This window comes from Tachysurus vachellii, chromosome 6, assembly GCF_030014155.1.
Source record: "Tachysurus vachellii isolate PV-2020 chromosome 6, HZAU_Pvac_v1, whole genome shotgun sequence".
Lineage (NCBI taxonomy): Eukaryota > Metazoa > Chordata > Actinopteri > Siluriformes > Bagridae > Tachysurus > Tachysurus vachellii.
In genome coordinates this window covers 27,772,221-27,786,952 of record NC_083465.1, presented here as the reverse complement: position 1 = coordinate 27,786,952, position 14,732 = coordinate 27,772,221, and the positions used below count along the sequence as shown (strand labels likewise).

The following is a 14,732-nucleotide window of genomic DNA, read 5'->3' as shown; positions in this document are numbered from 1 at the left end:
ACTACTTACAAGTCTTTAGCCCTGTCTTTGTTTTATGTAGCACTATGATCCTGGAGAAACTTTGTCTCATTTCACTATGTACTGCAACAGCTATATATGGTTGAAATGACAATAAAAGCGAGAGAAAAGGAAAGGGAAAGGCCTAAGAGAAAAGGCTCCTCATTAAAAAAGCAGCACTTGAAATTGAATTACTGGAGCATCGCCTTAAGGTGAGAACATGTCTGAATATTAATCTGTTGCATGTTAAAAGTGTTGTGTGAGTGAGAGTGTGTGTGTGTATGTATGTATGTGTAAAGCAATATAAAAAAACATTTTATTGAATTTTACTTTTATTGTTTTTCAGGAAATAAAGAAATAAACTGCCTGGCAGACCAGTGCAAAAAAATTAATAAAAGTATTTTTGACAGATCCTGTCTCTCAAAGGTCTTCTGTCTCTGTTGGCCTCTAAAATCTGTAGGTGTTCCTCTGGGCCATCTTCCTCAATACAAGGAGGGTGGCTCTCTCCTCTTATAGTGGCAATATTGTGAAGCACAACACAAGCCACTATAATGTCGCATGCCCTCTCTGGACTAACCCGGAGCCCACGCAGACACTGAAACCGAGATTTGAGGATCCCTATAGTCATCTCCACCTTGGCCCGTGTTCGGTTGTGAGCCAGGTTAAACCGTGTCTGTGGTCCAGGCTCAGGTTCAGGGTAGGGTGTCATTAAATAGGGCAGACAAGGTTATCCTCTGTCCCCCAGCAAGTAACCATTGTACTGTCCTGTAATGATTTGAAGTGTACAACACAAATATAGTAAAATGGAAAAAAAAAACAATTGTATAAAGCAAAACATACCCTGCTGAAATGTCTGGCATAATGATGACTCGCGGAAAATTCTGGCATCATGCACAGATCCTGGCCATTTTGCCTCGACATTGGTAATGATTTGGGTTGCCTCACATATTACCTAGTTAGTGGAAAAAGTAATGACTTTAATGATTTTAAGAAGGGAAAAAAATGTTACCTGCACATTGATACTATGAATAGACTTCCTATTAACATAGTCTCCCTCATTTATTGGTGGAGCTTTAATAGGAATGTGAGTGCCATCAATGCACCCAATTACATTTGGAAACCCTGAAACAGAAAGTTATGGAAGTATGAAGTGTGTGTGCGCATAATGAATACATGTATAGATATAAATAATATGACTAAATATTAAATATGCGTCATAGATTTTACTACAAAGGACCAACCTGCCACTGGACTTCGTCTTTAATAACAAGCAGAGGTTTATGGCCAGGGAACTGTTTAAGTGCCTGTACGAACGGCTCTACACACAGTTGCCTTTCCCACATGCTCTGAATCGCCCACACTGTACAAAAAATGGCCAGACGCAAAAAACCTAAGTGCTATGCACAGAATGTTTTCTGTGCTAACCGCAGAACCGCGGTTTGTCACATTTGCGATATGCGGTTTTAAAAAACGTGTTAAATAAACTAACAAATCTCTTGAAAAATTATAACGCTCTTTCAAATATTCATTAGGGTATACAAACACATCAATACGCGGTCTTGTAACCCTCTCCCGACGAAAAAAAACTCGTATAATTTGTGCTTCTACGTCCACAGGTTCCTCATAAAAAGGGCACGCCATGCTCACCAACCTTCTGGAACGAAGTTACACTGAAACATAACCTGCTCTCGAGCAGGTTATCTTCAGAGAGTCAGTTGTTATGGTTACATACATACCCAGAAAGTTACCTCCGTTTTTGGGACCGAAAGTTGAGGTTATCCACGAACATACCCTTAAACATACCCAGGTATGTCACATAACCTGCTTTCTGGAATACCCCCCAGATCTTATCAGGCACGTGTACCAACACTCCCCTTATTTCCCATCCTTTTAACACATAGAATGTTTAAAGCAGAGGTACTTTTTTAAAATGTTTAAATGAGGTACTTTTTAAAGCAATCACACTGTAATCAGAGATACATTTCTCACTATTGTGAATAAATTGGTAGCTTTTCAAACCAGTTTATTATGTAAAACTCTTTCCACAATATGAATCATAATATGGTTTCACTCCTGTGTGAAGGTGCTGGTGAAATTTTATTTTATTATTATTCCCACAGTTTAAGCAGTGATACAGATGAATACTTTGGTGAGTTTTCAACCTGTGTGAATGCGTTGGTGAACATTCAAACTACCTGACTGTGTAAATCTCTTCCCACAGTGTGAGCATTGATGGGGTTTCTCTCCTGTGTGAATGCGTTGATGAACTTTCAAACCACTTGAATTTGTAAATCTCTTCCCACACTGTGAGCATTGATAGGGCTTCTCTCCTGTGTGAATGCGTTGGTGAACTTTCAAACCATTTGATTGTTTAAATCCCTTCCCACAGTGTGAGCACTGATACGGCTTCTCTCCTGTGTGAATGCGCTCATGGTATTTTAAAGCACTTGAACAACTAAAATTCTTACAACAGAGTGAGCAAACATATGGCTTCAGTCCTGTGTGAGAGCGCTCATGGATTTTTAAAACATCTGCATCTCTGAAACCCTTCTTACACTGTGAGCATTGATAGCGCTTCTCTCCTGTGTGAATGCGTTGGTGACTTTTTAAACCACTTGAGCGTGTAAATCTCTTCCCACAGTGTGAGCACTGATATAGCTTCTCTCCTGTGTGAATGCGCTCATGAGTTTTTATATATTTTGAATTTCTAAAACTCTTCCCACAGTGTGAGCAAACATGCGGCTTCTCTCCTGTGTGAATGCGCTGGTGGATTTTTAAATCACTTGAATATCTATAACCCTTCTCACAGTGTGAGCATTGATAGGGCTTCTCTCCTGTGTGAATGCTTTGGTGACTTTTTAAACTACTTGAGTGTTTGAAACTCTTCTCACAGTTTGAGCACTGATGCGGCTTTACTCCTGAGTGAACAAGCTTGTGTCTGTTTAAGACACTTAAATGTGTGAAACTCTGTCCACATTGTGAACAGCAATATGGTTTCTCTCCTGTGTGAATGTACATGTGTTGTTTGAGAATATTTGAGTTGGCAAAACTCTTCCCACACTGTGAGCAGTATTGAATTTTTTTCTTGTCCATTCTGCACAGATCCCTCTGTGGTGATTAATTGTGTGAAGACAGCCAGATGACGATGTTTCACTGTGTAGCAGAACAGTAGACAAAACATCTTAGATTATTAGGTGCTAAACAAGTATCATGTGCTTTATTCCTCATCACAGAAACGGAAAAGTTGCAAGTAAATAAACAAGCCCAAAACTCATGCTGAAGAGATTAGTGCTATCTAGAATGCTATCCATGTTCAGTTAAATATACAGCTCCCTCAAAAATAGAGCTGCCAACAAGTGTCCTGGACAAGAGTTTTAAGGTTAGGTAAAGTAGAGTAGAGTTTTATGGTTTCTGGTCATTTAGTGGCTTTACAGGTAAAATCTAACTTTGTTCTTTAGCAATACTATGTAAGAGAGGATAATTTTTCTAATAACAAAACCATTCCATAACTAAACATAATGCTGCCAAACTATAAATATAACCCATCGACCTTCAGCATAAAGATTAATGTTGCAAATATAATATTTGAAAGTAACGATGATTAAATAAACACAAAAGTCAAAGAAACTGCAATGGCACAGTAATGGTTATATAATTTCAAATTTAATAATTTTTTTTTTATTTATCTAAAGAAAGAAAGAAAAAAGAATTACCAAGTTGTAGTGATCATTTTCTTGAAGCCCAGTAATTTCTCAGCAGTCTTCTCAGTGAGAAACACAAATAAAATGTCAGGGTGTCTCCTTTAAGTACACCTGAGGACAAAGACACAGTCCAACAACAGGCCATTTCACAGCCATTAGTCAACTATTAGCACCTTTATTATCTGAGTCTGGGGTTTGGCAGGTAAACGTCTATAACTCTCTCATCAATTAAAGATATGCAAAGTGACTGGAGGGATTGTTCTTATATCAGTGTATGGAGAACAAAATATTAAGAATCTTATATGTAACTAAGTGTATAAGGTTCATATGAAAATTCTGCTACATCAGCGTTTCACATTAGGACAAACTAGTCTAATACACAATATATTTATGGCAGAATTACAGCCAACTACAACTGAGAAAATACTGTAAGATTTAATGAAAATAAAATGGAGCAAACTTTGACATTGCTGCACACACTGACATGCAGAAGCAAATGTGTAAATACATAATCCTTTGTTAGAATATAGAGGAATTTGAGTCCCAGTACAAGTTGTGATCAAAATATTGGTTTAATTTGCCATTTGTATTGTCAATAAGTTTCAAAATAAAAGTATAAACATCACATTATTCATACTTTAAACCATTTATCAAATAAACATTACAGTCTAAAAAATACTTTTCATGGAAAATACTATTTTCATACAGTTTGTGCAGTAAATTGCAGGACATTCTCTGTAAATTAACAACCCAGCTGTTATTTTTCCACATTATGCCAATAATGACAAAGCAAACTTCTCAGATTTTCACTAAAATTTGCTATATATATATTTTTTTTTTACATAGAAATGTATGTAAAATTAAAAATTATCTGCATTTAAACTTGTTGCTCATTATGTAAAGGGTTTTGACCTCACAAGTCTTTTTATATTTATATTTACTTTTACATTTAAACGCTGCAATTCTGCACTCAAATTTAGCATCTGAGGGAAAAATAAACTGCATTTAAAACTAGGAAAAACAGCACATGGAGAAATAAGTTAGAAGTTGGAAGCCATGTCAATGCCACCATTATGTCCACTGAGTTCCACCATCTTCCTTGGACCAAAAATCATTCTGTACTGGCTAAAATACTCCCAGTGCATTGCAATACAACCCTGATGCTTTTTGGCTAGCATTTTGGTGACATTTTTGAAGGCTTTTAATTGTATTTTAAAGAATTTGTGTTTAGCTTCAAAGACATACACCACATGTGCAGAATTGGTCCAATTTTTCTTATACACTGTGGTATTCAATGTATCATTATGTGATGCTTTGGCAACAGATTTTTGTCTGGAAATATATATTTTTTTGAATAGCTGGTGATGTTTGTTTATTAAATGTTTAAGATAAATGGTCATGTCTTCAGAAAATATGATGTTAACAATCTGCAGAAGTAAAAGCAAAAAATACCAGTGTTTATCATCTTCTTCAACATTTCAAAAGCCACTTCTGCCATCCACACCAAAAACACCTTATTCTGATCTGCTAATTAAGCAATGCACGCAAATTTTTAAAGCAATAACACTGTGATCAGCAAAACATTTGTCACTATTGTGAATAAATTGTTGGCTTTTCAAATATGAACCATTATATGGTTTCACTCCTGTGTGAAGGTGCTGGTGAGTTTATTATTATTATTATTATTATTATTATTATTATTATTATTATTATTATTCCCACAGTTTAAGCAGTGATACAGATACAGATACTTTGGTGAGTTTTCAACATGTATGAATGCGTTGGTGAACTTTCAAATGACCTGATTGTGTAAATCTCTTCCCACAGTGTAAGCACTGATACGGCTTCTCTCCTGTGTGAATGCATTTGTGAGTTTTCACTTCATTTGAATTTCTAAAACTCTTCCCACAGTGTGAGCAAACATATGTCTTCTCTCCTGTGTGAATGCGCTGGTGGATTTTTAAATAACCTGATTGTGTAAATCTCTTCCCACAGTGTGAGCATTGATGGGGCTTCTCTCCTGTGTGAATGTGTTGATGTTTTTTTAAACTACTTGATTGTGTAAAACTCTTCCCACAGTGTGAGCACTGATATGGCTTCTCTCCTGTGTGAATGCGTTCGTGAGTATTCATATCTTTTGAATTTCTAAAACTCTTCCCACAGTGTGAGCAAACATATGACTTCAGTCCTGTGTGAATGTGTTCGTGGATTTTTAAATCATATAATTTTCTAAAACCCTTCTCACACTGTGAGCATTGATAGGGCTTCACTCCTGTGTGAATGCGTTGGTGGTTTTTTAAATGACTTGCTTCTGTAAAACTCTTCCCACACTGTGAGCATTGATACGGCTTTTCTCCAGTGTGAATGCGTTGGTGACTTTTTAAACTACTTGCTTGTGTAAAACTCTTCCCACAGTGTGAGCAGTGATACGGCTTCTCTCCAGTGTGAATGCGTTGGTGACTTTTTAAACTACTTGCTTGTGTAAAACTCTTCCCACACTCTGAGCAATGATACGGCTTTACTCCTGAGTGAACAAGCTTATGTCTGTTTAAGTGACTTTGTTGTCTAAATCTCCATCCACATTGTAAGCAGTGATAGGGTTTCTCTCCTGTGTGAATGTACATGTGTTGTTTGATATTACTAATATCGGCAAAATTCTTCCCACACTGTGAGCAGTAGTGAATCATTTTCTTGCCCATTCTGCGGTGATTTATTGTGTGAAGACAGCCAGATGACAATGTTTCACTGTGTAGCAGAACAGTAGACAAAACATCCTAGATTATTAGGTGCTAAACAAGTATCATGTGCTTTATTCATCTGTCACAGAAACTGAAAAGTTGCAAGTAAATAAACAAGCCCAAAACTCATGCTGAAGAGATTAGTGCTATCTAGAATGCTATCCATGTTCAGTTAAATATACAGCTCCCTCAAAAATAGAGCTGGCCATTTAGTGGCTTGACAGGTAAAATCTAACTTTGTTCTTTAGCAATACTATGTAAGATAGGATTATTTTTTCTAATAACAGAACCATTCAACCAACTAAACATATGCTGCCAAATTATAAATATAACCCATCGACCTTCAGCATAAAGACTAATGTTGCAAATATAATATTCAAAATTAACGAGGATTAAATAAACACAAAAGTCTAAGAAACTTCAACATCACAGTAATGTTTAGAGCATTTGAAATTAAATGCATTATTTAGTTGATTTATCTAAAGAAAGAAAGAAAGAAAGAAAGAAAGAAAGAAAAAAGACTTACCAAGTTGAAGTGATCTTTTTCTTAAATTCCAGTAATTTCTCAGCAGTCTTCTCAGTGAGGACCTCAACTAAAATGTCAGGGTGTCTCCTTTAAGTACACCTGAGGACAAAGACACAGCCCAACAGCAGGCCATTTCACGGCCATTAGTCAACTATTAGCACCTTTATTATCTGAGTTTGGGGTTTGGCAGGTAAACCTCTATAACCATCTGGTCAATTAAAGATATGCAAAGTGACTGGGTCAGGGTATCAGGGTATGGAGAAAAAAATGGTATGGAGAAAAAAAAAAAAAAAGTATCACTGTTTAGACAAATATGGTGTTTGTAAAGTTTAGAAAACCAATGATGGGACAAACATTACTATTTATGCGTGCACATTTCTGTAATTAGTCAAGGTTATCATAGATTAGCAGGGCTAACCGTTAGCTGTTTAACTTTAATAACTTAGTGATTCAAACTTAGTCACTTAGAATGCAACGGGGACTACTTTCAGGTGTTGCGTGATATCACTGCGCCCATGGTACTTTTGCAACGTTCCTTGATTATTACACCAGAATGAGGGTATAGTTCCATGTCAAATCAGCCTAGAAAATTGCCACATTTTATTTTCCGTTAGTTTTATTGCACGTTCTAACTTGAGAAGAGACAACTTTTAAATCGGACAAATCCGGAAATCTTAGTCACTTTCTGGGCGAGATGGTCTAATGGTCTAATCCGATTCAATGATCTATGCTAGGCTGGAGCTATACGTGGTATCGCCAGACTCGGGGAACAGCTGGATGAACGGGAGAAAGGTAAAAATCAATTGTTTTACTCGAGGAGAGGTGGAAAATGAGCTTAATTCCCCAAATGGTGGAATATCCCTTTAATTAGTTTGATAAAATACACCTGTGTTTACAACACTATTACACTGTAACATAACGTCTGTGGGATGGGTCTATTTAGACAGTCACAACAGGGAATCAAACTGCTGACCCTTCAGTCATGAGACGACTTGCTCCAACTTCTGAGCCCCAATAGTATGGTTACCCTGTGATGCCCACTCCTAGGTGTGTCAGGTGGGGCCCAGCAGATTTGCCAGTGGGGGAGACCGAGGCAAATTTGGAGAATATAAAGAGGGATCTGCTGAACATCTACTCAGGCATGCCATCTACTGTCTTTTTGGATCATTTTCTTTAGACTTTAGTAATTGGTCAAGATCTGAACACTGTGTGTGTTGGGAGGCTACAAGACCAAATTGTAACTTGGGTACTAACAATACATTTGTAGGTCTGTATACACAGAGGAAGGAATGAGTGGGGCAGAGAGAGCAGAACCAATGATGGAAAAGACATACGTCATCCTGCGGAAATACCTTAACAATGCTGCAGCGATGTCTGAGCTCAAACAGGAATGGCCATTTCTCTTCTCTCAGAAATGCCTATTCTCAAACTTTGGCTTCCTGACGGACGTTGATGTCCTTCAGAAGCTACAGGAGGCAATTAGTCGACGAGGACAGACCATCCTGGATTACTGTGCAACACTGGACAACCCCAAGATCCGTGATGTTCTGGCCTGCTACAGTATGATCCAGACTCTGACAAGGCTGCCTGCATCCTGCTGCTCCTAATGTTGTACTTCAAAGAGCCAAAAGAGTTGAAGTTGATGTAATATTTTTTATTCAAATATTTAAAATGCAAAATGAGTGATTACATTATCAACATTTACCTTGCATGATTTACTACCTCTGACCAATGAACAATATTTATCCTTTATCCTAAATCCATGCTATTGTGTGTTAACTATGTTATAGCCATGTGCCACTGCTGTGGACGTCAATACTGCAGAACTCCCCGAAACCCCCTGCTTGATCATTCAAGGTAATGTTATTTTGATCTAGTATCGACATTTCTAACTCATTATTTTGTTTTCATTTTAGAAATCTACATGACCACAATAAATAATAATAATTATAATTATAATAAGAATTACATTTGTATAGCCCTTTGTATCTTAAGCAGATCACAAAGTGCTCATAACACATAATGTTGTATCTGTTCATTTCAGGTGACATGATGAAGCCCTCTGGATGGCTTATATCCATCGAGGGACATGTTGTGATGGGCCCACACCTTTTCTTTTTACACGGAGTAGCTGCTTTCTTCAGCAGCTATTACGTATTCAACCTTGAGTATCCTGCCACTGGATCTTCGAGTTCATTCAAAGGTATTTTATAAAGATTGCATTTAATCTTGTAATTCACATTATATAGTACAGGATTCCAACTCAATGATTGTCTTGAGGTCGAAAATGCTGACAAACGAGGTACCTGAGGCTAGTCTGGTGAGACCATCCAGATCTCGCGAACTCATTCAATTTCGCTCTGCAGATCAGTCTGGGTTTCTACACATGTTATGCTGACAAATACCTGCCGGTCCAATCACAGCTATTTATTTTGTTTTGGGGCAGGCTATGTGATGATGATTTCGAAACGTCTATTGCGAAATGCGAATGTATTGAATGAAGTAGATGAAATTTTCTTTAAAAGCAGAACAAAATGCTCTCAGGCCCTTAATTTACCAACTGGCCAATTGCGTGAAGATGCATTTCAGTGGCGGCGCATGTTGATATGGCCTCTCATAGTAGAAAATCAACCACTTTGCCTCAGGCAAACCTAACCTGAGGCACCTTGGCTAAAAATGGCAAAAAAAATAAAAATTTTGGTGAGAGTAAGATCTAACAAGTTTGGAATATAAATCTATTAGGGTTTGATGTGGGGGAAAAAGCACAGCAAAAAGCACACCTTGATAAATGCTGTCTGCAATATATACTGTAAATCTATTTAAAACTGAAACTATATTTGCTTATTAACAGGTGCTTCCTGGGCATCAATCCTGAAAGAGGCTCAAAGATCAAGAAGCGGACAACAATGAACCCTCATGTGAGCACCCTTTTGAGGAAACTTATTGACTTTGAGTGGGCATCATAGTTTTTTCTGCAGCAGTAGTTGTCAGGCTCAGTTTTGAGTAGCCTTGTTCTTTTTGTAATTTTTCAAGACAACTTTGCACTACAAGATTTTTACACAATGCTGTTGCGTGTGGACTCATTATAATGTTTGAGACTGAGAGGAGCGCCTGACCCCTTTATGACATTCCTTCATCGCTCTCTCCCTTGCTCTCTTATCTTGCCATGAAGGCCTCATTCCCATCCTGTCCATTACTGTTATTGTGACACAGCTAGTTGAATAGTTGAATTTTGAGACAGGTAGTTGAATTGCAAGTTTGCACAATTTCTCTGCATTTTCTGCATTTTAAGATGGCTTTATTACTAGAAAGTTGAATTTCTTGAACTCTTGAAGTTCTTGGCATCTGCTGTACATTGAAAAATATTTATTTGTTAATAAATATGCCATTGGGCTAACGTTGACTTTACCTCAGAGTTGTTTGTTGGGGGGAGGGGGTTAATTGTACAATGATTGTAAATTCACAGTAAATGGAAGCTTCATCTGCGTTACTTTTACAGTAAGTTATTGGACAATTTTAGCATGACTTCCACAGTATACATTGTAAATTCACAGTAAATTATTGTCAACTTGTACATTACTTTCACAGTACACACTGTAAAAGTACAGGGCCTTGTTGTAATGACGTACAGCAAAAGATTGTAATTCCCCAGTAATGTACTGTAATATCACAGTAATTGCTTTGTCATTGAAGCTGTGAAGTTACAGTATACAGTTGTGCTTTTACAACAATGCATTGTAATATCATAAAATTACAGTAAATTGCTGTGAGTATATTTCACAGGATATTGCTGTAATCCTTACTGTGAAAGTCGTGCAAAATTTATCCAATTATTTATTGTAAATTTACAACGAAAGATTTTGCAGTGTATTTTTACAGTCAGGCTGCAGACCTACCGAGTTTTAAAGGTAGTGAATGTTAACGAGCTGTGTTATTTCAAACCATCTAATGTTCAAATGAAATATGGTACACCAGATTCTGCACTGCATATTGCCCCCTTATTTCCATATTGCTCCCTATTGCCATTTTATGCAGATGTGATGTTTTTTTTTTGTGCATGTAAGCCTGACATTGTTTTAATAAATGTTTTAAATGGTACGTTGATGAAGTTGTTTTCTCTTCAGTTCTATTCCATGTATTCAATGTAAAAAAAAACAACACTCAGTTGACTTTGCATAGTAGGAGAGAAAATTAGTCAAACCACAGAGTGAAATATTGACACTTATTTGAGTTATTTGATTGCCAAATGGGTTTTAAAATTGTACTCACTGAGTGGGATTTTTTCACTAATAAAAATGTAAATAAACTCTAAAAAAGTGAAATATTAACACTATTGGTGGTAATTTTCCCTTAGTGTTAAATTTTGCTACCAAAAATCAAATTTAATGTCCCTCAGTGTTAAATTGTGGTGACACTATTGAGTTCATTTCCTTTAGTGTTAAATGATAGTATCTCTATACTTTTTACTCCACACAGAGTTAATTTTACTCTGAAATTGAACACTATGCCAAGAGTCATTTTATCACCAATTCTGAGTGGGACCAAATACACTTGGGTCCAGATTTAAATTTAACTCTTAAAGAGTTATTTTAACACTGCAAAATTTACTGTGTAGGTCTGAGAATATGGACTCTAAATGTTGGTTATCAGTGGTTATACTCCAAAAGTAGGCTGTGAGTAGAGAAGAGAGAAGAGAGAGATGAGGAGAGGAAAGACAGAAAAGAAGACCAAGTGGATTGAAGTTGAAAAAGGAAGAATGTCATAAGGAATTCAGACAGAAGCAGAGACAGACTTTGGGTGGTCAGTAATGCCTCTTTTCCACCAAAAAGAACCGGGTGCTGGTTCAGAGCTAGCACTGGTGCTGGTTCAAAGTTGGTTCCACTGGCGAACCTTCTAAGAACCGGTTTGCCTTTCCACCGGCTAGAGAGCCATCACAGAGCCGCGTCTGACGTCACTGTATACGTGTCACGTGTCCCAGCAACTTTAGCGCAGCAGCGGTAAACACAAACACAACAATGGCGGACGTTGCTTTGCTGTTAATGCTCATGGCTTTGTGAACTTCCATTAACACGTGGCGAATCCAACGTGTACGTGCAGCTCCATGTACTCTGTATAAACAGAGGTTGTAACCGAGAAAGTACATAACGTTATTTTATCATTAACACAGAAAAAAGTTAGCCTTAGTATGTAGCTACCTACTATCATGTGTGCTGATAATGTATCATATCGCGGTAAAGTAAAAGTGTATTAAACATTAGTATACTTAAGGTATATTATCAAATGCGCTAACAGTAACCCCGCCCACAGCCCCTGACACAAGCGGTTCTTAAGTCTAGACCAGCGGCGTTTTGAGTCTTTTCCTGGTTCAGAGCCGGTGCTTTGGCTGTCGAAAAAGAAAGAATTGGTTCTAAATTAGGCTCTGGCTCCGAACCAGCACTCGAACTGCCTCGGTGGAAAAGGGGCATTAGACCTTCCATGACTACAGCAGACATAATCAGGGAAACAGAAAGGAGGGTGCTAGGTGTGTCACTGGAAAGAGAAAATAAGATAAGGAAACATGGTGCTGGAATGAGGAAATACAGGACAGATGGAGATGGAATGAGTATTTTGAGGAGCTGATAAATGAGGAAAATGAGAGGGGAAAAAAGGGCAGAAGACGTGAATATGGTAGAGCAAGAAATAGCAAAGATTAGAAAGGATAAGGAGAGGAAGGCACAGAGGTAAATCAAGAGTGAAAAGGCTGTTTGGCCAGATGACACCTGTGGAGATGTGTCTAGGAGAGACAGCAGTGGAGTTTATATCCAGATTGTTCAGCAGGATTTTAGAGCGTGAGAAGATGCCTCAGGAATGGAGGAGAAGTGTTCTAGTTCAGATCTTTAAGAATAAGGGTGATGTGCAGAATTGTAGCAACTACAGGGGCATAAAGGTGATGATCCACACAATAAAGCTATGGGAAAGAGCAGTGGAGGTTAGGCTAAGAAAGGAAGTGGATATTTATGAGCAGCAGTATGCCTTCATGCCCAGATAGAGCCCAATTGATGCATTTTTTGCTCTGACATTGTTAATGGAAAAGTACAAAGATGGGCAGAAGGAGCTACGTTGTGTCTTTGTGGGTTAAGAGAAAGCATATGACAGGGTGCCGAGAGAGCAGCTATGGTACTGTATGAGGATGTCAGGAGCGGCAGAGAAGTATGTCAGAGTAGATCAGGATATGTATGAGAGGAGTATGACAGCAGTGAGATGTGCTGTATGTCAGACAGAGGATGCCAAGGTGGAGGATCTGCTTCAAAAATAAACAAGAACAGTGCTTGAAGTTGTCCAATGGCTCAATTTATAAGCTTCATTTGAGTTATATTTTCAAATATTTATCACAAATTAGCATTGGAGGAGGTCATGGAAGATGCAATTAACATTCAAACAGGCTGTTTAAAATATTTTATATTTTAGGGTTTTATGTGACATTTATGTGCCAGATGGTGATCACAGTATTGTTTCAGTGGATAATCTGAACTGTAGATGAGTGTCATGCATATATATGATATGTACCTTCTAACTGCTGATAAATCAGTAATCACTCTTAGGTTCTTATGCCAGGACTCATATGTTCATATTGAACATTCAACAAAAACTTACAACTGTTATATAAATGTTTAATTATTTATATACACACTATCCACTGTAACCAAGATCATCTGAATTTGGTCACTATTAAGAGCAGCATTTATAATTTAGGACAATTAAGGACACTTGTATTTGTAAAATCTTAATAACGCTTCCTGAATCTTTTTAAGAAGTTAATTTAGACATACATCTGAAATAATGTCCTACTAACACAATGGCAAATTTGCTCCTTTTATATGCGTTAAATTTTACTGTATTTTCTCAGCTATAGTTGGCTGTATTCTGCCATAAATATGTGTTGTGGTTTAGGCTTACTAGTTTTTCCGTATAATCCTGCTTCATTTCATGAAAGCCTATTTTTTTTATTAAACATATTAGATATAATGGAATAATCAAATATTTTGTGCTCTATACCCTGATATGGGAACAATCTATCCAGGCCATTCGCATATCTTTACCTGACCTGATGGTTGTGTTTGTTCACAAGCCACAACCCAAACTCAGATGATAAGGTGATAATAGTTGGCTAATGGCTGTGAAATGGCCTGTTGTTGGACTGTGTTTTTGTCCCCAGGTGTACTTAAAGGAGACTCCTAATTTTAAGTACATATAATTCAAATTTAGGTCCTTAATGAGAAGACTGCTGTGAAATTTTTGTGATAATTATTTCTTAGTGTCCTACAAAATACATAATACAAACAAGTAATGAAAGAAACAGGTAAACCTTAGCACACACACACATATATATATATATATATACATCACTACAAGCAGGCTTGCTCAGTAGCATCGTGTGTGCAGAGGGAGACTGGTGATTTTATTCTTTCATAATTATCTTGCATTTATTTGAATTCACATGAATGTTGAATGATGTTGGGTGTGTGTGGGGGATTTTTTATTTCTCCATGTGCTGTTTTTCCTAGTTTTAAATGCAGTTTATTTTTCCCTCGGATGCAAAATTTGAGTGCAGAATTGCAGTTTGAATTTAAAAGTAAACATGAATTTTTATATTTATGTTTACTTTTAAATCATTAAATCATGACTTGTGAGGTCAAAACCCTTTACATAATGAGCAACAAGTTTAAATGCATATAATTGTTAATTTTACATACATTTCTATGTAAAAAAAAGTGTATATTAAAAATATAA

The 14,732-nt window shown here is 37.1% G+C and overlaps 1 protein-coding gene and 2 long non-coding RNA genes across 3 annotated transcripts in view; 1 reads left to right on the top strand and 2 right to left on the bottom strand.

Annotated features, from left to right (window-relative positions):
* LOC132847676 (uncharacterized) overlaps positions 1-14,732 on the bottom strand; it is a 240,621-nt gene that overhangs the window by 116,016 nt on the left and 109,873 nt on the right. Inside the window, 2 exon segments of the mRNA XM_060873178.1 lie at positions 2,160-3,009; positions 5,477-6,388. Coding sequence (XP_060729161.1) covers positions 2,160-3,009; positions 5,477-6,388 — 1,762 coding nt within the window.
* LOC132847679 (uncharacterized) lies at positions 145-408 on the top strand. The gene is made up of 2 exons (XR_009648653.1): positions 145-209; positions 344-408. It is a non-coding gene; the product is annotated as an uncharacterized LOC132847679 (long non-coding RNA).
* LOC132847680 (uncharacterized) lies at positions 486-1,849 on the bottom strand. The gene is made up of 3 exons (XR_009648654.1): positions 1,789-1,849; positions 838-949; positions 486-762 (listed from the first exon to the last, which is right to left on the bottom strand). It is a non-coding gene; the product is annotated as an uncharacterized LOC132847680 (long non-coding RNA).